General features: G+C 36.3%; 3 protein-coding genes across 8 annotated transcripts; 2 read left to right on the top strand and 1 right to left on the bottom strand.

The window, feature by feature from the left end:
• Positions 1-1,800: 1,800 nt before the first annotated feature.
• LOC132188396 (ribonucleases P/MRP protein subunit POP1) lies at positions 1,801-7,388 on the bottom strand. Its single transcript, XM_059602834.2, has 12 exons — positions 6,920-7,388; positions 6,658-6,761; positions 6,040-6,510; positions 5,698-5,794; positions 5,363-5,470; positions 5,052-5,279; positions 4,606-4,724; positions 4,005-4,532; positions 3,136-3,244; positions 2,468-3,057; positions 2,190-2,357; positions 1,801-2,107 (listed from the first exon to the last, which is right to left on the bottom strand). Exons 3-12 carry the CDS (start codon positions 6,489-6,491, stop codon positions 1,915-1,917), a joined length of 2,592 nt encoding a protein of 863 aa, XP_059458817.2. The 5' UTR covers positions 6,492-6,510; positions 6,658-6,761; positions 6,920-7,388; the 3' UTR covers positions 1,801-1,914.
• A 268-nt stretch (positions 7,389-7,656) lies between these two features.
• On the top strand, positions 7,657-12,598 carry LOC132187124 (uncharacterized). 2 transcript variants are annotated; one of them, XM_088517747.1, is made up of 2 exons: positions 7,657-7,947; positions 11,338-12,598. In XM_088517747.1, the coding sequence occupies exon 2, from the start codon at positions 11,362-11,364 to the stop codon at positions 11,644-11,646; it is 285 nt and encodes a 94-aa protein (XP_088373873.1). In that variant the 5' UTR covers positions 7,657-7,947; positions 11,338-11,361; the 3' UTR covers positions 11,647-12,598. The 2 variants fall into 2 exon arrangements, with proteins under 2 accessions (XP_088373873.1, XP_088373874.1); XM_088517748.1 differs by lacking the exon at positions 7,657-7,947 and adding an exon at positions 10,300-10,467.
• Positions 12,599-13,929: 1,331 nt separating this feature from the next.
• Positions 13,930-22,007, top strand: LOC132186772 (SET domain-containing protein). Of its 5 annotated transcripts, none has more exons than XM_059600828.2 (16): positions 13,930-14,073; positions 14,178-14,268; positions 14,701-14,875; positions 14,980-15,085; positions 15,728-15,810; positions 17,001-17,027; positions 17,155-17,321; positions 17,470-17,583; positions 18,080-18,160; positions 19,088-19,152; positions 19,910-19,966; positions 20,194-20,265; positions 20,452-20,697; positions 21,086-21,201; positions 21,443-21,538; positions 21,699-22,007. In XM_059600828.2, exons 1-16 carry the CDS (start codon positions 14,020-14,022, stop codon positions 21,844-21,846), a joined length of 1,698 nt encoding a protein of 565 aa, XP_059456811.2. In that variant the 5' UTR covers positions 13,930-14,019; the 3' UTR covers positions 21,847-22,007. The 5 variants fall into 5 exon arrangements, with proteins under 5 accessions (XP_059456811.2, XP_059456810.2, XP_088373618.1 ...); XM_059600827.2 differs by having other exon boundaries at positions 21,443-21,556; XM_088517492.1 differs by having other exon boundaries at positions 20,194-20,294; positions 20,439-20,697; positions 21,443-21,556.
• The last annotated feature ends 43 nt before the right edge of the window (positions 22,008-22,050 follow it).

The raw sequence follows: 22,050 nt of genomic DNA, 5'->3' as shown, positions 1-22,050 counted from the left end.
ACATATTTAATAATGTATTTGTTACCACATATTAATATATTGCCACGCCATTTATAAATGCATGACGCTCACTATGCATACGAATTAGGTTCAACAAAACAAAAAATTGACCATAAAATAATTTAATAAAACGAATCTTATTCTATAACACAAGGTGGTGTGAAAACTTTTCAACACATCATTTATTTAATGATTATAATATCACATCACAAATTTAAATTGCTTGCAAGGTATTGTGCTCACGTGTAAATTTTATACCAGATGTGTAGGTCAATTAGAGGACAAGGATCCTCTCCATTTAACTTAGAAATAAAAATAAGTCAGTTTATGTTCAGAATTTGATGTTATATATAACAGTGTAACTAATTTTATATCGTTTAAATTTTTTTAAGGGAAAAATATAAAAAAGCCCCACAAACTACCAGCCGTTTTCGATTTAGCCCCATGATGTTTCAAAAGTCATAAAGTAGCCCCCCAAACTACCAATTAGTTGCAATTTGGCCACTCCGTTAGTCAACACCGTCAAATTGGATGGAAAATGCAAAACGACGTCGTTTTGGAAGGTTAAGTTACTAAAATGCCCTTTTGAGAAAGAAAAAAATCAATTTAGAAAAGCCCCAAAACGACACCATTTTTGAGAAAAAAAAAATTTAATTAATTAAAAAAACGGTGGTTCAATGGAGATAGAAGTGCCGACAGCCTTGAGGCGAGACCTGTAGAGGGTCGGCGAACTTGAGTTGGGGTTGCGAGGCTAGGGTGACTTTGATTCAGATCTCCATGAACCATGATTCCTAGCGATCTGTGTCGAAAACCAGACACACCCAATTGAGACAAAGGTTTTCAGACCAGTTTTATGAACCTTTGACCTCAGCATTACACGATTCTAATCCCAGCAAAAAACACACACAGGGAGAAAGAGAACAGTACAATTCCGAGTCTCACAAGAAAGAGAGAGGAACTTCAACTTTTTTTTTTCTTTTTCTTCGTACAATCAATGGCGTCTCAAACAAGAAAAAATTGAACCCATTAATCTTACACTTGAAGAAAACCTTGCAAAGATCGACGGCCAGGCGAAAAGAACTAGTTGCGACCCAAACACCTACAACCTGTCAAAGCTATAGAATAGATCTCCTCAACAAAAATGGAGTCAACTAGCTCTATAGATTTTCCCTGCCCAAAAAAGCAAAATATTCATAGGAAACTGAAACCTGCGATTTTTCCCAAGAACGTGTCGAGAAAATCGATGTGAAAATCAAAATCCAAAGAAACAAATTTGAAAGTGCGAAAATCTCTCTCTCTCTCTCTCTCTCTCTCTCTCTCTCTCCTTCATCTTGTTTTGGAAAACTTGAGGAAGCTAGTTCGGGTTGCGAGGCGAGGCCGGTGCTCGCGGGGTGCTGGTTCGCCGGAGAGGCGAGGTGAGGCCGGAGCTCGCGGGGTGCAGTTTTTTAATTAATTTTTTAATTTTTTTTTCTCAAAACCACGTCGTTTTGTGGGCATTTTTTTAATTGATTTTTTTTTTCAAAAGGGCATTTTAGTAACTTAACATTCCAAAACGACGTCGTTTTGCATTTTCCATCCAATTTGACGGTGTTGACTAACGGAGTGGCCAAATTGCAACTGATTGGTAGTTTGGGGGGCTACTTTATGACTTTTGGAACATCATGGGGCTAAATCGAAAACGGCTGGTAGTATGGGGGGCTTTTTTATATTTTTCCCTTTTTTTAAATATCGTGCAAACATATTTTCTTCTTGCACAAAGGTATTCTTTTTCCCAACGTCAATTCAATTCAATTCAGCGAGAAAAGAAGTGCAGGTATTTACCTGCAAAGATATAAATAAATAACGCCAAAAAAAAAACAAACACAGATCTCATTTTCTACATGACATTTACAAAAACCACGAGTTTCCAGCAGCTCAAGTAAATTCCACATCTTCCTCTTGTTCCAAGACGATGGTCGCAAGAGCAAGCCTATACGATGAAGATCTTAGATTCCTAACCAGCACATAGATCTCTTTTCTTCGCTTTCTGGGCATATTCTTCCACTGCTCCTCTCTAAGACGAGCAAGCAAGACTGCCTCACATAAAGCCTCTGCCACTGGCTTCTTGCTGCACACAAATCCGACCCAATAATTATATTATGGTCAAAAGAAGTAAGCAGTTGTTAGGTGGCGAAGGACAGTATACCGACCTCCCTCGAACAAATCCAGTTGTGACAAAGCCGATCGGCCACCGATGAGATTCCCTCACACCAGCATCTTCTGGTATGTGGAGTTCCCACCTAGCAGAAGATTGCTCCTTGAAGTATGATCTCACAGCAGATTGAGGCATTTGAAGTCCTCCCTTGTCATTTCCTGACCTGCAATGATAACGACAGTAACACACTTTCAAGATACTAAGATAGAGAAGTTGTTAATTGAAGGGAAAAAAGTCATTAACCAAGATAGAGAAGTTTCAAGAATTAACTACCTTGTAATCAACAGTTCAATATCAGTAAGTTGAGGTGCACACACAACTGCTCCCTCTTCGAAAACGCCTTCCTTATAAGCATGGAGAAGAATTCGAAGATAACATAATTTACGATCATGACTAAACTGGGCAATAGCATTCTGGCCGAGGACAAACGTACTTTCATCCTTCATAAACTTAGAAATACTTGTCTTCCTGTCTGGTTGTTGAGGAAATAGAAGCAAACGATCACCTTGAATTTCTCTCATGAAATCAGTCAGCGCAAAGTATGTCCTTGCTACCACTCCATCAAATTGACTACCATGATGTACAAATGATGATATACTAAAATTTTCAGAGTCAGAGTTGGACAATAAATTCCCATCAACCATATCTTCCTTACTGTGAATTTCCCTATTTCCAACTCTAGTAGGTCCTTCGTTAAAAGCAAGCCGGACAGTGTCCCATGGGGGTGGAATGGGAACTCTCCAAGGTCTTACATCAGGAGGACAACGTTCTGCTTTTTGATTAAAGGCAGCAGCTTCAGTTGCCATAAAGTTTGTGTACGCATTGCAATCAGGAAAATCTGAAGGAAAAAATGGCAACCCCATCTACAAGAGAGAAGATTACTATAAATGTTTGATAACCTAGAAATGAAAGGTATAGCTGTAAGGTGAAAAAAGACTTACTTCACATGCAACCCAGTGCTTCTCTCTCAAACCTATTGCATGAGCTCCCTTGGAGACAAGAGGAGCCCAAAAGGCCCTGATCCAACTTAAGGGGAGTACAATGGACCATCTGAAAGAAAATAAAACAAACACCAATGAGATACTAAATATCGAAAAAACATTGTGGCAGTTGTATATTTCATGCTTGACAAAATCAATATTTCCCAATCATGTTAGCTTTGCACAAAAAAAATGATACAGACAAGAAGAAAATAAATTTGGTTTAATCCACTGAGTAGCTTAAGGCGGTTTTAACAAATGGAATCACAATTTGCTCCCTCCAGAAACATGTGTAACAGATATATCGCTTATCTTACAGACCACTTCAAATTCAAATTTTGCAATAAACATTCAAGAAAATCAAGATGCTTATCTTCATTTTTGAACATTAATTAAATATTAAATGGAATGGATCACAGAAGCCAAAATGATGTTCTTCTTGTAAAACATTAATGTCCAATGCAAGATCTTTTATTTTTAAAACTAAATCTCCACTATGGAAGGCTGAGCACATGCTGATGAAAAGGCTAATCAAATAGACTTAGGATCTAAAATTTGAGTTACATCTCATATATATAGGCTTTTTTCTACATTTCATAAAGAACTGCTAATTTTACCCTTATAATGCAAAGTGACACTTATTCCATATTTGTCAGACAACACTACTGTCACACTGGTGCCTAAAAACATCAACAAATACTGACAGTAAGTGAACAAGAGCAGTAACACACATGTTAAATGTAAAGTCACAAACCAAGCAAAAGATTATGTAATACAATTTTATTCTAGTAACACAAAATTGAAAATTTTACCAGGAAGAAAGGAGTTACCCCATAAGAGAGCCCTTTTGGTTATTATTTTTTAAAAGCAGAATAGGGCAAGATCTTGAGCACTGCACCTTGGTTGAAGTGTTCAACACTCCTGAATTTAGATCATCAAGACAAAAGTTATCCATATGCCGGTTATGTTTTTCCATGCATAAAACACTCTCTTCCACGGGGGAACTTACTCCACTGCTATTATTCCATAACTCATTGTCATAATAAATAGTGCTCTTTCCTTCAGGTTTTGAACAAATTGATGAGAGCAACTCCTTGTTGTTGTTTGATATTCCTGTTAATGCAGCATGCTCTTTAATTTCAGCTTCTGGGACACTGAGCATACCAGCAGAAAGTGATTCTGGAACATCTGCAATCCTTGTCTCAGGCATTATGCGGGGATCCTTGACTCTAAGAGACAAAATTGCATGAGTACAAAAATTCTCTCCATTTTCAAGAACAGGAGACCTCTTAAATTGAGAGTCATTGTCCAACACTGCAGCTGAATGCCTCTTCAATTGCCAAGAATTCTCAGAAGAACTGTACAGCCAGTCAGCGCCATTAGAAGATGTCGGAATAACTTACAAACTATTTCTACCTTCAAATAACTTACCAAGTAACAGGATGTAATATCTTTTGAAGATGTCGGAATGCCTTTGATCCCAATACTTCGAGTTTTGCAAGTTGACCTTCACGTGAAAAACAATTGACCAAACATCCCCTCTCATCCATCTGAAGATAGAAAACATGAAACAAATATAACATCAACATTACAGGAGCATGTGATCTAAACACTAGCTCAGCTGGTTCTCTATTTTACCATTTATGAGTCTAGACAAATGCAAAATCCATTACTGGAATTGTTATCTAAGGATATAATGGCATACATTATAAACATGTTTTACCATTAGCTATGAGCTTAGTGGAATATAGAGGACTTCCCAAGTGACACCTCATTGGAGGTTGGGAGTTTAAGCCAATAAGCTTCAATAGGTTAGGCTTCTAAAAAAGTAATGCAACATATGATGCTCTTATGAGAACCAAATTTAAAATTTGTACCTCTTTTTGGCAAGCAAGTTTTAGAGCATCAAATCCTTCACTTAAAGCAGAAACATGTATCCACACCCAAATCTGGCGAAAGGAAGAACACTCAATACTTTCTGGCTTGTTACATCCATCACCATCATGATCCATGGCATCACCATCTCTATTCTGTTGAAGAATGGATCGCCACATATAGGTCACAGGAGCAATTGACTGAGAAACAGGCGCTCCAACATGATGAAGCTGCAAAGAACAAGGAGTTCATATATCCAACTCCTTAAATAATAATCCCTGTCCATAACAGAGGGCTTAATGAGATAACCTACCATAGCACTCCCATATATGACACCAGAAATAACAGAGCGAGACATATTTTCAGAAAGAGCTGAAGGGGAAGCCACCATTACCATTTTTAGAACTGACATTAACGAATCCTGGAAGCATACAACACGAGATTAGATTAAGAATCTCATAACAGAAGAGAAACATATTACACCATAGCTTTTGTTCGGCTCATGGAGCTTTAAGTAGCTCTTATGACAAACAATTAAAGGCATTGCTTCCACAGTCCTAAGGGGCCCTTATTCTCTAAGAATGTGAACAGAAAGGGGAAAAAGATGTAGAATAGAAAATCTTGTAACAAAGAACAGGGAACGCCTACCTCCGGACCCTCCAATTGGACAGCAACATGATAGCTTGCATCATGTACGAGCACCCCGTTTTTGAACCACTTCAAGAGCGCCCTAGAACCCCTTCCTCTGCATAATAAAATTAAAATCTTTACTCATAAGTTAGCCACATATATTTCCCATCATAAATAGAATTAAACCATAGTATAGAATCTAACACACATGCACACTCCGATTGGGCAATTAATGGCACAATCACTTGCACATCAAAATCCTCTATGATTTCAAAACAAGATTCGTGGACTTTGAAATATCTCTTTAAGTCATACATTTTGAGGAAGAAAAAATCAATAATAATAATAATAATCCATTACCTTCCCTGCAAACCCAGAGGAAGGTAAAAACCCCAGAGTTTCGTCATTGTGAACCGCTTTGCATGCCAAACATGCGTTCTCAGTCTCTTAGTCCCATCTCCAGAAGTAACAAAACCATTCTCCGGATTCTTTCGAAGCTCAACTCTGCGACGAACACGCCGAGGAACTTTCTTCTCCTTATCTTCGTCCAAAGCATTGCCCTTATCAACTTCTCCTCCCAACTTCCGCCTTTTCCTGCATCTCTTCCTCGCAACCTGATTGTCGTATGCAGTGGTTCTCCGTCTCTTGTTCCTCCGAGACCTGAAATTATTGCTCAACCGATCCGCGACTATTGAATGAAGAGCCTCAAGCTCGGGACCTCGAGACTCCGTGAATTTCTTGACATTGATTTTGCGTGGAGGTAGAGTTGTTGAAGCTTGAGACCGTTTGCTTCCTTCGAAAGCAGCCATCATACACCAAATTAACTGCCCACTGGAATAAAACACCAAAATTTGGAAAACCAGAAAGCAAAATTTCAGAATCGACAAATCACATTGCGGTGAAGCTGGTTAAAACTTCAGTAGAAAAAGTAAAGATTGTAATTCCTATCGATGTTGCAGAGGTTAGGTTTAGGGTTACCTGGTATTGGACGGAGAGAACAACCAGAGAGACGGTGTCGCTTTTCCTTCTCTGTTAGGGTTTTAGCCAAAACCCTTTTCTGTCTGTTTCCGTTTGTTGTTGTACTACAAAAATAAGAGAAAACAAAACGTGTAAAGATAAAGAGTGCCCTTCCTAAACCAACTTATTTACGGCATCCAATAAAAATTGTCCACATCAACCTCAAACACAAAATAAAATAAACACCAAAACACCGGATTAAATAGCTCATCGTTCCCCTCACCCTTTCACTGTAATTGCTCAGAAATCCATTGTCTCTTCTCAACACCGGCCTCTGCCCAACGCTCATTCGCCACTGGCCACTGCCCAACGGCCACCATATTTTGAGTTGCAATTTTCTGTCAGCTTGTATGTTTGGTTTTACAGCATTTTCTCCTTTTCTCCTGTTTGGTTTTATAGCCTATTCGATGGAAAATTGGAAAGAGAAGGTTGGAGAAGAGTTGTTGGGTTCCTTTGTGGGATTATGGGTCACCAGTGCTTCAAATCATAAGAAGTTTGATTTAGATTTGAATATCCTCTTCCTTGTTATATATTCTCGGTATTCTGTAATGCAAGAGAGGGAAAAGAGAGATTATGGTGGTTTTGTTAAATTGGGTGGGCTGATCCGGTGTAAGCAACGGAGGTCGCCGGTGGCCCGAGTGAGACTGTGAGAGAGAGGGTGAGCGGGAGAGGGAGAGCGTTCTTGTGGTTTTTGATTTTTAGAAACCGATGCTTCTAGGTTTCGTTTGGTTTTTGTTTTTTTTTTTAAATGACACGTAGGACTTCTCTCTTGTTAGGTTATTTGGTTGTCGATCAGTTTACATGTTGTTATTTTAATAACAGTAGTAATTAATCAATGATTAATATTAAATTTTAAAAGTAACTTAATTTTAAAAATATTTAATAGGAGTGAAAATAAAGATTTTTTTTAATAAATTTAATTTTGACCATTCAACTACATCATAAAATCCCGTGGTTGTGACCCTATCATTTCCCCCGTTAAGAAAGCATACTTTACGAGTCTTCCATGGATCACACGAAAATCCACAACATATACACCTCTCTCTCCGCCTATCAGGGACGCTAGATGGTTAGCCCTGGCATCTCCACGTTGAAGCCGAGACATAAGGAGATCACGTAGGCCGTAGCCAACCCTGAAGTAAGAACCCCAAAAACAAATAAAGAAAAAGAATAAAGAAGCGTGGCGTAAAGCTAACAAAGAGTTAAGAGCGTCAGCTCCGCAACGATCTCATTTTCCATTTTTCTTCAAGGGTAGGTTTCTCTCTCTTGTTCTATATTAATTTCTTTTTCTTTTATGGGTTTCAGATCTGAGCTGCTGGGTTGACATATGTGCATTTCTGTTCATGTTTTGAGGACAATTCTTGGTTTTTGATACTGGGTTTTGATTGTTGATAAATGTTGGAGGTGGGTTTTTAATATATGCTTTTGCTTTGATATGGAAAATGACAGGTGTGTGCGTGAGTGTGAGATAGGATGTCTTATTGTAGGTGTGTTAATATGGGTCTGATGTATTTTCACGTGAGTTTTGGCATAACTTTAGGATTGTGATTGGGCGAGGAGACAGAGATCTAGAATCCGGATTTGGGAACTTCTTAGGTACAAGGTCAATGTTCTTGCTTTGCTAATTACTAATACTTGTGAATCAGATTTAAACTAATAAATAAAACTAAATGCGAAAAGATAATTGATGGTGACCTTTTTGCTTAATATTAAAGCAAGGGATAAGATGATTTGCCTACATTAAGGTCCCTCAAATTATGCCTGATTGGCTTATGTTATCGGAATCAATATTGATGAATGAATGTCATGGATTGCACAATATGCAGTTTTAATCGCTGTGCAAAATTATGCGTGTATATTTCATCCTATCTGAATAGGTTGATACTGATGTGGAGGATTTCTTAGACGTAACCTTTTCTCAATGGAGAATGGATCATTCTTTGATGGAATTTCCCATTACATCACCACTAGGCTTAAAATGAATCCTTGGTATCACTGGCTTCTTTTCAAGTTGCTAGCTTTTATTTTTTTCCCCACCCAAAATGTGTACAAATACTCATAGAGGATGCTATGATCTTCTTACCTGACATCTAGAGAATGCAAATGTGGGGTGGCTTTAGTTGGTACAGAATCTGGGAAGGTAACATACAATCCATCATGTTATGCACTTGAAGATGTTGAAATAATGATAAACTTATGAATGGTAAACTTGTTATAGACAAGGAGGTAAGCTATCCATATAGAGATGAGAGGCCATGCTATCCGTTGTTTCCTTGTTGGTTTCCCAATGGATTAGTTGTGTGATATCTTTATTGAAGGTTCGAGTACTGTCACTAGGCAATTATGCTGCAGCACTCTTGCTTTAAATCTAGGTTACATGGTTTGGTATTTTCTCACTAATTGGCAATATATAGCTAGTAAATGTACTATATTTAAGTGACCAATTTATTGTAATGATAAGTATAGTGAATTAGAAACACATTGATATGTTCCAAGCAAGTCCTGAGAAATCCCACCTGGCTTATATCCTTTTAAAATATTTTTACTACTCTTTTCTTTAGTTGAGTTGAGTAAAAGTGCTTGTCAGGGTTTTTCACTGTATGCCACATTATAAATTGAGGGATGTAATCTTCACTCTGTTTGACATTGTTCTGGAAAGTTGGCCTTTTACTGGTAAGGAATAGTTTCACAGTTAATGTTCAAGGTATGTATGAACTAGGCAGAGAAGTTAGATTGTGTTTCCGTTGGGCTGCATGCAATTATTTTCTTAAATAAATAGTTAAAAAGTTTAAATTTATTCATAATAATACAGATTAAACAGTTTTTAATAGTAGTTCTTCAGATTAAGAACTTATGTTTGACTACTCCAATCTCTTAGATCTTGTGCAATTATTTTTAGCATTTTCCTGCTTATTCACTTGAAGAAACATTTCTCCATCCCAGTGAAAGTTGCATATTAATGAAAGATAACTCCTGTGTTCCTTAGAGCGACTGTTGAACTCTGTATGAGCAACTTTATTGTGAATGAATGCTTAGCATCAGGAATTGGCATTGCTTTGCTTATGCTCTTGTCTAAGTTTGCCTCCCCACCCACCACCCCCCCCCTCCCAAATTTTTTTTAAAGAAAAGAACTGTTTCTATCCCCAGGAATCCTATTGTTTTCTGGTTGCTGTTTTGGGCCACTAGTGCCCAAGTTGTACTGGCCCATTGATAATAACCCCGGATATCTTTCTCTTCTAACTTTACTGGGTATTTGAATAAGATACGATTTCACTGGTCTTCATTTGTTTGTGGCAGTCACAGAATAATGCTGAGTTAGTTTTTTGTGCATCTAAGGCTGGAACATTTGAAATATTGCTTCTAGGGAATTTTACAAATAACAAAAGAAGATAAATAATGAAGGCTTCTTTGGTATTAGCTGTAATGTCTGAAATCTTATGGTGGATCTTTTTTGTACACTTGCACTTTACTCAAGATCCATACTCGATATTTCTCTCTGTTATGCATTATCTTTTTCTTTTTTTTTTTTTTCTTTTTTTTTTTTTTTGGGGGGGGGGGGGGGGGGGGGGTATGCGACAATAATGCTTCCATATGGTGTAACTTTTATCTTTCCATATGCAGTGACCTAGTTGAAATGGTAATTGCATATGGGGTTCCATGATTGGTTTACAGTTTTCATTCTTGCTTCTTTAAAATTCTAGGCGCTTGTGACCTGCTGAGAGAAAATGACATGTAGCTTTGATACTTATCCCTGATCTCGTTCACACTTAGGTGGGTGTGGCCGCTTGTTTGGCCTTGATTTCCAGAGTTATTAATTAACTGTTTTGCCAAGTGTTCTATTTATACTGCTACAATGATACTTGTATAACATTTCTCTTTTAGACTTCAATACCCACTACACGTTTTTCCAACAGTTCCATTTCAGCTGCATACAGCAATGTCTCTATGATGACCCTACCAATACCTCTTGGAATTTTTTCTTACTTCCTTTCTGAGCGTCATTTGTTACTTGGCTATTATTAACAATCACTTCGGATCCTTTTCATACATCTATGATGCTGATTTTAAGGCTTTATTTGGCAAAGCCTTTCATTTTCCTTTGTTACTGTTCATCACCATTTCCCAAAAAAATCAACATCAAAAGTCAAAACATTCTAATTTTTTCACTTTTTGTTATTATTCAAATAAAAAAAAAAAATCACTACAAAACAAAACTTTTTCACTTTTTTATATCAAACATTCTTACTTTTTTTCCACATCAATCTACATCAACTACAATGTCTAAGGAAAGGGCTTTGCCAAACAAAGCCTAACCCTTTCATTTTCTATTTTAAATAAGTGATCACCCTTTGTCATTGTTGTTCTCATGGTAACTGTACAGTTTATTAGCTTGTTGCCTTGTTCCTTGTCATAAAAAAGTTTGATGCTTCTGCTTATAGTGACTATTTTACAGTCAGTCTCATTGTGTAATATTTAACAGTTCTCTGCTTCTATGTATCATTACATATGTTCATGTATATATGTATTTACACCCTTTCAATTATAAATAATTCTTAAAAAGCGAGAAATAAACCCTTTCATATTTTACTTCTCAAGTGTTAACGTTGCCTTTTTACCTGTCATCTTGAACACAACTTTCAGGTTGGCTCAGGTAGTGTATAAGCCATGGTTCTTGACAGCATTCTAGCTTCTCCTCATCGTAGGTCACCATCTTTCAGGAAGCAATTCTCACGGGATGATTCATTAAGCTGGTCAACACTCCTCCAAAGGCACCGATTCCTTTTAACAGCTCTAGTTCTCCTGGGTTTCCTATGCACTATTTATCTTTACTTTGCTGTCACTTTAGAGGCTACCGGGTCATGTTCCGGGTTGTCCGGGGCTCAAAAAGCATTGTGTCGATTGGAGCATGCAAAGGATTCTGTGGCCAAGGGGAAACTGAAAATCCTTTGACACGGATGACAATTCATGATTGGAAAAATTTTCCTTCATTGTTTCTCTTTAATCATGAGGAGATTGTATTTAAATATACAATTAAGGTATAAGAGCACTAGTAACAGACATCCAACCATTTTCTTTAAATTTAGGGAACAAAACTACTTTTTTAGTTCCCTATCTAAATACACTTCACAATAAATTCCTTAAATCTTCCCTATATCATTAAAATAGTATTTTTTTACTTTTACTTTTTTTTTTGTCTATTCTAGAAAAATCGGTCTCTTTTCTCCCTGTCTCTCTCTTCTTCGTCTGTGTTTTCTCTGTCTCTCATCTTTGTGTGTCTCTCTCGCTCGTCTTCGTCTTTGTATTTATTCTTTGTCTCTAAATCTCTCTCTCTCTCTCGTCTCCGTCTCGGAATCTCTCTCTCATCTCTGTCTCTCAATCTCTCTCTAGAGTCTCCATTGATTTCTAGGTTCTGATATATTTTTTGTTTGTTGATTTTTGCTGATTTCGAGTGGTGGAATATTCAATGTTTTTGGGTTGAAGATTTGTGATTTGTTTTTTTGAGGGATTTATGGGTTTCATCATTTTGAAGATTTTGGTCTTCAATTTTTTGTTTGTTTAGTTCTATTCTTGACTGAGGCGGAGAGGAAGATGGAAGTGCTGTGAAGAAGAAGAAGAGAGGAGGAAGAAAAGATTGGGAAACGTGAGAGATGAGAGGAGAGAGACTTGTGGTATTTTAGCATTAAAATAAAGCATTGTGTAGCTACAATGTAGCCATTGGTGTAGGTTAAATTTAGGGTTTCTAATGTAGGTGTATTTTTGGTTTTTTTGAAATTTTCCTTACACATAGGGAATGAAATGACATATAGGGCATATGTTGCAAATGCTCTAGTAGGCTGTATGTTGTTTTTGAACCCGATGGTCTTGAGTCTTATATACAAGAAATGTAGCAAAATTTTCATTTGGAGTCTATATGTAACAGCCTTGATGTTGTTATTTTGTTTTCAAGAAGCTGATGTTATGTTCTTTGAAGAATATCTGCCGCCTTCTTGGTGACAATCCTATGGATTCATTGTGCGAATGATTAGCTTGACAAATGCACTCTGCCCACTTGTTTTACAATTTTAAGTAATTTTTTGTTTTTAAGTGGTTAACAAAAAAAAAAAAAAAAAAAAAAAATCACTTAAAACGTCACATCGATCAATGTCAAATGAGTGCAACGAGTGGTATTACTCTACTTTTTATTAATTCCATAATATAATCAAATTGTCAAATTTCCAAAAAAGGGAAAGAATTTTATACAAGAGGGTCTATCATATTTCAGCTCCTGACCTAAAACCTGATAGAAATATTTTAGTTCAAATGTTGGAGTAGACAATGATGAGCTATCTTTTTGTTTTCAATATTCAATTCGAATTTGATCCAAAAATAAATACTATAGACCCTCTTTAAACGACAAAGCCGTTTTAGTCCAGTTCTAAACCAATCCTAAAATAAATATCAATTCACTCTATCCCTCTTATCTAAAGTTACAAAGAGAAAATTAAAAACCAGCTAAATTTTACAAAAGAGACCATCTTCTAATCCATCTTTCATCCATATTTTTTAAAAATTTACAGTTGGATTTGTAGGACTTAAATTTGGATTCTAGTGTTCTACATATCTAATGGATTTAAAAAATTTATAAATAAAGAGGGATAGAGATGATGTAGTATTTCAACTAAAAAATTAGGGAAAACTTCACTTTAGCTCTATGAACTTTCACGCGATTTGACAAACTCTCAACTTTCAAATCTCTCACTTTGGACTTCTAAACTTTTAATTTATCTTAATTTGGATCCATCCGTCAGATTTTAAACGTTACATGACGTTTATACCCCTAACTTTTGTATAAAATTCTAACTTTACCCTTAATTCCAAAACGTTTTTTTATTTAAAAAAAAAAATGAAAATCAGGGATTTTTTGGTATTTTTAACGGCTAAAATTGATGGAGGGGTCAAAATTGAGAGAAATTAAAAGTTCAAGGGTCCAAAGTGTGAGATTTGAAAGTTTTGGGGGATTTGTCAAATTGCATGAAAGTTCAAGAGAGTAAAGTGAAGTTTTTCAAAAAAATTAATTTTCATATATAAATTATATCAAATGTTATGGGAGACCATATCACATCAACTTTAAAAGAAAAAAAGGAAAATAATCGGATTTTTAGCATTATTCGGCCACAAAATAAAATATAAATATAAAGGCATTAATGTGGCTTTTGAGATTCTATAATACGACGCCGTCTACTACCATTTCGTCAGAGCTTTAAACATTGGTTCTGATACAGAAACCCAACGCTGTAAACGGTCTCTCGTCTAAAGCTATCAAACGCGGATACTCGCACAGCAATGGCTACCCCAGAAGAAGAAGCGAAGCTCGAACGGTTCCTCCATTGGTTACAGGTTTCCATTTCTTCTTTTCACGTTTTTGTTCTCTATAAATCAAACAACGTTTTGGGATATGAGTTTAGTTTGAGTTTTTCCAATAACTTGGGTCATGAATTCAGGTGAACAGAGTTGAACTACGGGGTTGCAAGATCAAGTACTGTGATTCCAACAAAGGGTTTGGTATTTTCTCTGCTAATGAAGCTTCTGATGGTAATTCATAACTTCTAATCACTTCATACTTACATATAATATTTATGCAATCTAGTTACTAGTAGTTTGTTTAATTAGCTCTCTGTTATCTTTTCTAGCTGAGGAAAGTAAAGCCTTCTAATGGAGATTGGTTTTTTCAATGTGAAAATTTTGATTTACTGGGACCCAGATAGTGAAAACTAGAAGAACATAGATCATGAGGTAAAAAAATTGGGTGGGCATCTTGGATTGCTTTTGATTTGAGAGTACTATTTTGCTTGATTTGATTGTAGAAGCAACATATTTTATTGTTGGAATGATTGTCACCTCATATTTTGAGGTACACCAGCATAAAAATAACTGGGAACTGTTTCTATAAACTCTTTTCTTCAGCAATCCATAAATTGAGGGAGAGACTTTTTTCTTTTAATTCATTGTGGAAAAAAATGTCAGGTGTTCTATTGGTTGTTCCACTAGATTTAGCAATAACTCCTATGAGAGTGTTGCAAGATCCTCTTCTTGGACCAGAATGTAGAGCACTGTTTGAAGAAGGAGAAGTAGATGACAGGTTCTTGATGATTTTGTTCCTAACTCTAGAGCGCCTTCGTAACAATTCTTCATGGAAACCGTATGTACAAATGCATTTCTTTTTGAAGTCTCAATTGATGATTAATTTTTTTTTTTTTTAAAAAAAAAGTGATTGGAATCATCTAGGGTGGTTGATTTTATCAGGTACCTTGATATGCTTCCAACCACTTTTGGAAATCCACTTTGGTTTACTGATGATGTGCTTTTGGAGCTGAAGGGAACAACGTTGTATCAGGCCACTGAATTGCAGGTAAAATATTTTTGGGCACATCTTCATGTCCTATAGGTACCAAATGGCTAGATCTTTTTCTTTGGGTGACAATTAGCAGAATGCCATTAATCTAGATGGTACTGTATGAGAAAAGAGTGTCTATATTTTCTTACAATTAACGCTATGAAAAAATCTTGACTGTTTTCTATGATAGACGTTATGGTCTATTTGGCTTTGTACAGACACTCATGTCAAAAATACATCGGTTCATTTCTCTTTCATGTTATTCTGAAATGTCCTCTTGATGTTATGGCTAGTGTTTCTGCATTCAGTTGACTTCAATTTGACTTGTATAATTTGTAAACTGATGCTGTCTCTTGTAGAAGCAACTCGTATAAAAGTAAGCATAGTATAATGGTATTGATTTTTGCAATGAAATTGAGATTTGATTGCCTTTTCTTTTGTCTCATTCTACTTTCAATGTAAACTAAAAGATCCATTCTGTTTTTCTTCTCTCTCTTTTTTTTTTTTTTTGGGGGGGGGGGGGGTTGATATCTTTTCTAGTGCTACCTTTAGCATCTGCACATGCTACATACATATGTTCATTCATGCATATTGTATAAGTAGTCTTTTGAAACTTCCCTGTACAGCATATGTGACCAAAGACAGGTTTAACTGCAGAAGAAAAGGTTGCAATCTTTCTATGATAATAAAGTGAAGGGATTTGTGAAGAAACTTTTAGCTCTTGATGGGGATTTAGAAAGGTGTGTAGTCCTTTATAGTATCAGAAATATTTTAATAAGTTTTGTACAGTCCTTGAGCATTATTAGTTTATCATAATCATGCCAACTTATTTATGTCTTATCCTAAACTTTCTGCAAGCTGAATTGTTAATTCATCTTTCGTTAATATAGCCTGTGTCATGAATTATTGATTTTTTTAACGACTAACCCTTCATTCTTGATCAGGCTGCTGGAAGCTTTTACTATTTGAGGACTCACACGATTTATCCTGTCATCTTTCAGACTATTGAACCTTTGGATATTTAGTCCTTAACAAATTTACTATACCTAGACAACAGGTCTTTAGAAATATTTTCTTTTGAGCTTGCTATGCTTGTATAAATATGATGTAGATAAATAGGACAAATGACTAGATAAAATCAGCAAACTATGTGTTGTACTACAGTATAGACTTTGGAGATGCCCTAATTAGGAATGACAGGTCCAGTTGGCAAGCCTTACTAGTTTTGTCTTCATTGCATATCTGAATTTTTGGTAATATGCATATTGATGTCCGTTGAATTAAGTGTTTCTGGTATTGGACGGTGGATATATCCATTCTGTCACATTGGAGGCCACCAAAGAAAGCTTGAGCCTCTCAGAATAATGAAATTGTATTTATGTCAAATATGACTGTTACATTGCAATTCAACCTTGCTGCTGTGCAATCAGAAAAATAATTAAAGAAAAAAAAAACATTCTTGCTGCTGTTTCATGCTGAGGAACTTGAAGAGAATTTAGGAAATGTGTTTATATGGTATTTCCTGGAAATGATGATCCATCATTATTGTTCTGCTTGTGATCAATCTATAATGTGGTTAATAAAGATAATGGCTTTATATCGGCATGTCTGAGTTGAGTTTGCTTTATAGATTTGACAGTGGCCTAAATGCACGCAGTGATGGTCTGCAAACTTTAGAAATGTAGGTTGTCTATTGGTTTGTAAAACACCTTCTTTCAGCTAATGATCATTTATGGTTAGACTCACTTCGTTACCCAGGCATTCACTAGATTTTTCTTTATTGCTTGTTACCTATGATTAATGAGCTATCTAAAATTACATGTTTCATGATTCTCAGAGTGATGAGCTGTTCATCATCAATTACTCATATATTTAAAACTTCATTGCTATTGTTAAATACTAAAACATATACAAATTGCTTCTTTTCCAGTGAGGTGTGCTTTGAAGATTTCCTTTGGTACGTGTCTTTTTTTAAACAGTTCTTATGATCTTTTGTGATCTAGTGATTCCTCTCCTAAATTTACGCCTTCTAATTATGTTTTAAAAATTTGTTGACTAATGTTTCACAATTATCATGGCACTAGGGCAAATTCTGTATTTTGGTCTCGTGCTTTGAACATTCCTCTGCCACATTCTTATGTATTTCCACAAACTCAAGTAGAGGACAGTAACTTTTCAGTTGGCAAAGATTCTGAGAATTCCACTAATCACATTTCCAGTGGAGAGTTGATCAGTGGAAGGGATGAAAAAGGTAAGGGTATCTCTTCCTCAGTATTGTCAATGAATCCTTTCTTCTGATTTGTTTATTGTAAAGTAAAAAAATAGCTGGGTGCGAGATCTGGTCTTTCTTGAACGTAAGATGTTTCTATTGAACTAATATCATGGCCATCTCATATCAGGATGTAGGGCTCAGGATGTTGATAGGCAAGCCAATGGAGTGACTTCCACATCAATTCAAGGGGAGACTATTTGGGTGGAGGGTCTTGTGCCTGGCATTGACTTTTGCAATCATAGTATGGCATTTATTCACAATTCTGAGATTCTCTAATTTACCATTGGTTCTTGTCAATCCCTTTCTTTAGGTAGTGGTGTTTTACCAACATTGTAGACTTCGTTTTTATTTTATTTTTGTAATTTCCTCTAACCTTTGTCCTAGTATCTGCTTTATCTATTTTATAATTTCTACCTCACTGCTTTTATTCCTTCTTTCATTATGGCAATACTTACTATTATTTGTGGATCCAAGTGGATGTTAGAAATTGCTTCTTGGGTGTTCAATTTAGACATAATCCTTCCAAAGACTCTAAACTTTTGGCCAATTGAGTTTCCAAACAAAAATAAAAAATGGTCACTTATCCAACCATTTTTTTATCTGTACAGAAATGGTTGGGTAGGTAACTTTTGGACAATGGATGTTAGAAATGCTCATTTTACTGTTATAAATTCGATTTGCGTTGTAAAAGTTTTATATGTATCTGTACCTTATTGGCTGAGAACTTGACCTTTCAGATTTGAAGGCGGCAGCAACATGGGAAGTTGATGGAACAGGATCAATAACTGGAGTTCCTTGCTCTATGTACCTTCTTTCTGGTAGTATCCTCTTCCTGATTTTGTAGTAGGTTTTTTCATTTACATGGGTGCTAGGTTCAAATATTGACCTTTAACGTGAGTTTCATGCAGCTAGCAGCAGCTGCTAATGAGTATCTTAATTGTTTGTAAGAACCTTAATTGGGTTCTATTATTTAGATTTCATTAGTTAATTGGGTTATTAATATTTAATTTTTAAGAGTCAATGGTGTTGATAAAATTGGGGTAGTCGGCCACCCACAGAAGTGGCCGAGGGTGGCCACGGCCACTCCCGACGACTCGCGGGGTGGCCGTAGCCACCCCATAATGCGATGGGGGTGGTGCGACCACCCCCGACCTCTTTTGTGGGTGGCCAACCACCCCAATGGTGGTCAAGCCACCTACTTTATTTTTTATTTTTTATTATTTTGTTTTAAGTTTAAAATAAAAATAAAAATTATATGGGTATTTTTGAAAAATGTATTACATTCTTTAAGGATTAGCTAATAATCCTGTGTATGGGATTAGTAGTCCCATGAGAATAAACTATTTTCAGGAATAGTGTGCTACCAAACAAAGGAATAGCTATACCTAGGATTAGCTAGTCCATTCCAATGATTTATTCCGCAAACGAAACAGGACTTAATTGTGATTTGTACTTCAATGGAGGCAAACTTGATGAATAAAAGAAATTGAAGAATTGATTCTTCTCTCTCTCTCTCTCCCCTAGCTTCTTCTCTCTTGTCTGTCTTTCCTTGGCTTCTCTCTTTCTAGCTTCTTCTTTCTGGTCATTCTCTCTCTTCTTTTAGCTTCTTTCTCCTGTCTTTGCCCTAATTTTGCTGTGTATTTCCATGATTATTGCTTGTCCTGCATCAGTTTGTTTCCTTTCTGCTGTTATTTTTGGTGGCCGGTATAGCTGACTAGTAATGATCTTTTTTCCTAATTGGACAGCTGAACAAAGTCCTTTTGAAATCGAGACAGAGATTTCCATCAGCTATGGTAACAAAGGAAATGAGGTACTTTGTGTTGTCTTGTAGGGGATATCTTATTTTCTGATGCCAAAATTACCTTTTTACTAGCGTTTTCTTGCATATCTGTTAATCATAGCTGGTGCCACCTGCGATTTGACTATCTCTTGATGCATTATATGTTCTCTCTAAGACGGTTGCCTTTGTCCTCGTGTATACCAATGGTGTGGAATTACAGGCAACACCAGTGTGTTTCTAGAAACAGCTATGGACAAATACATGGAATACTACTTGTCTACTTGCATGTAACTTTTCTCTGACTGCTTCCTCATATGAGTTTACTTTTTTTCATGAGAGTTGTTTGTGTATTTCACTTTGTTTTGACTTGTCATTGTTGGATCCATTGGAGAAGGCCTTATTTCTAATATTTGGGCTCTGCTACACAGATAGTGTTTTTTCTATGTCATTCAATCTGTAGTCATATATCATGTTTTATAAATTAATAGAGTGAACCTTCAATTGTTTCCTCTACTCGGATCCATATTCATCATGGTACCTTCAACTTGTACTATGCCATACACATATCATGCTCACTTCTCTGTAAGATGCAAAAGGTCTGATTGAGAATTCATTTTCTTTTTTTCAACCATCTTACTATTCATGTGTTTTGGAATGACAATTATCTAAATCCTTTTGAGTACATTTATTGACAGAAGCTCCAATCAATGGAGCTTGTATAATTTTGAGTGACTGTAGAGCTTCGTCAACTTGTTAATACAAATTCATTACCTTGCATTTGATGCAGGAACTACTTTATCTGTATGGTTTTGTCATTGATAACAATCCGGATGACTATCTAATGGTAATGCCATCTATGCGACATATGTAGCTCCCGTTAATTAAGTAATTTTAATTTATGATGGTTAGGTCCTTTCAAACTCAACTTGAGGATGACCATTTTTTGTGTATGTTGATTGTCCTGTCCTTTAACTGTGTAGAGCCATATATACCGTTAATCCTAAATTAACAAATTATAGTGAGCTACCAAGACCTGGTACATGGTTCATTGGTTGTTTGGTGAGTACACAGGTCCATTATCCCATGGAGGCAATCCAGAATGTCCCCTTTTCTGACTCGAAGACCCAGCTTCTTGAAGCACAGGTCAAGTATCATCTGTTCTTAATTTTGTGGTATGTGGTTTCATGTTGATATATCATGATTATCATCTGTATTACTCATCAATTTTTCAGTGCATGCATCATCCATGCACAATTCTCTTCCATACTGCTTTACTTTTTCCTCCAAAATAAAATTTGCTTTATCAACAAATCTAGTTTGTGCTTACAGAAGGCTGAACTGCGGTGTCTTTTACCAAGAAATTTGCTGGATCATGGCTTCTTTTCAGAATGCACAGCAAAAAGCAAAGGGAATGATAAGTGTGAGGGTCAAGTTTGCAACTATAGTTGGAGTGGTCAGCGCAAGACGCCCTCTTACTTAAACAAGCTGGTTTTTCCCGAGAAATTTTTAACTGCCTTGAGGACCATAGCCTTGAAGGAGGATGAGCTTTTTCAGGTTCAATCAATGCTGGAAGAGGTGCAGTTTCTCTAGCGTCATCTTTCCTTACCATGGATACCTTGCCTTTTTATAACTTCCGAGTACTCTGTCCTTGTTTATATGGCATAAACTATTATTTGGCGGAAAACTCTGCCCTTGTTTATATAGCATAAACTATTATTTGTAGAACATCCAGTCGTAAATAGAAGGAAGCTGCTCAAACTACTTTGGAAAGATAATTTGCAAATCAGCGTGCTAGCTTTCTTTAGACTATGGTGATATTTTTACTTGTTGATAAATTGTTGGGATATATTTCCATATTGATAAGAGATTTACTATTTTGATCCCAAAGAAAGAACCCACCTATGATTCAAATTCTTTCTCCTCTGGTTTTCAACTCTTGATTGAATCTATTGCTTTTACTAAGCTTGTTGGATCTGGAGGGGAGAGGCAACCATCTGATACAGAAGTCCATGCAGCAGTATGGGAGGCTTGTGGTGATTCTGGAGCTTTGCAATTGCTTGTTGATCTTCTCCAGACAAAGTAACCACTGGAATCTATCTCGTTGAATATTGATTGCTGATACTCTGCATTGTAATATCAGTAGTATTTAACTTCTCAATCTGCTTGCTTTAACTTGCAAGCTGTGTTGAAAACCCACAAAGGTTGAACAAATTTGAAGTGCTACACACAATTTAAAAGAAAAATTTATATCACTTTGTCATCTGCCAAAAAAGAAAAGAATTCACAATTTTCCTAAGACTCTGATCTCTGTGCATGCAAGGATGATGGATCTTGAAGAGAATTCTGGAACAGAGGACTGTGACATTGAACTTCTTAAAGAAGTTTGCACTGCTGAAAGCCAGGAGCAGCCAATAAGGTACAAGAAAAATTTGAGGTAGCATCTTTTTGTCTTGATGAATGCCTGTGGTCTTTGAAACTGTTGCTTCTCCATCTTCATCTTGCTTTCAACTGAAAACATCTTCTGGGGAACTATAAAATGAATCTTTGATGTTCTTTTTCTTTTGCATGCCCTGCAGCAAAGAATCAGATGGCCTAACCAAACAGAAGTCGAGCAGAAACAGGCGCTCATGTATCCAATATCGATGGGGGCAAAAGCAACTGACCCGTTTGTTTCTGAAGGAAGCAGAGCATGCCTTGCAACTAGCACTGAGTGAAGGGAACTGAATGTTTGTTAGTTTCCCCTTTATCATTTTAGAACATGAGTTTCGTGGTTGGCAATTTTTTCTGAGAAGTCAGATATTTTCACAGGCTATTTCCAGTTTCCAGGTATGATTTTTTTAATTGTAGAGAAGACTAAACTTATATTCATAAACTACACTCTTAAACAACTAGATAGATTTCTGCTTGATGCATTTACTGTTACATCGT

The sequence above is a fragment of the Corylus avellana genome, chromosome 6 (genome assembly GCF_965113065.1).
Source record: "Corylus avellana chromosome 6, dhCorAvel1.hap1.2, whole genome shotgun sequence".
Lineage (NCBI taxonomy): Eukaryota > Viridiplantae > Streptophyta > Magnoliopsida > Fagales > Betulaceae > Corylus > Corylus avellana.
This window is presented reverse-complemented; position numbering and strand designations above follow the sequence as displayed.

Bases quoted from the DNA above. Each gene is read 5' to 3' on its own strand.
- LOC132187124 (XM_088517747.1), top strand. From the start codon at position 11,362: ATGGTTCTTGACAGCATTCTAGCTTCTCCTCATCGTAGGTCACCATCT.
- LOC132188396 (XM_059602834.2), bottom strand. From the start codon at position 6,491: ATGATGGCTGCTTTCGAAGGAAGCAAACGGTCTCAAGCTTCAACAACT. The intron at 5,795-6,039 runs GTAATGGATTAT...TTTATTATGCAG, and splicing joins CCTCTGGGTTTGCAGGGAAG to AGGAAGGGGTTCTAGGGCGC. The intron at 2,108-2,189 runs GTCGGTATACTG...ATTTGTGTGCAG, and splicing joins ACTGGATTTGTTCGAGGGAG to CAAGAAGCCAGTGGCAGAGG.
- LOC132186772 (XM_088517492.1), top strand. From the start codon at position 14,020: ATGGCTACCCCAGAAGAAGAAGCGAAGCTCGAACGGTTCCTCCATTGG. The intron at 14,269-14,700 runs GTAATTCATAAC...AAAAAATGTCAG, and splicing joins TGCTAATGAAGCTTCTGATG to GTGTTCTATTGGTTGTTCCA. The intron at 21,557-21,698 runs GTAGCATCTTTT...CATGCCCTGCAG, and splicing joins AGGTACAAGAAAAATTTGAG to CAAAGAATCAGATGGCCTAA.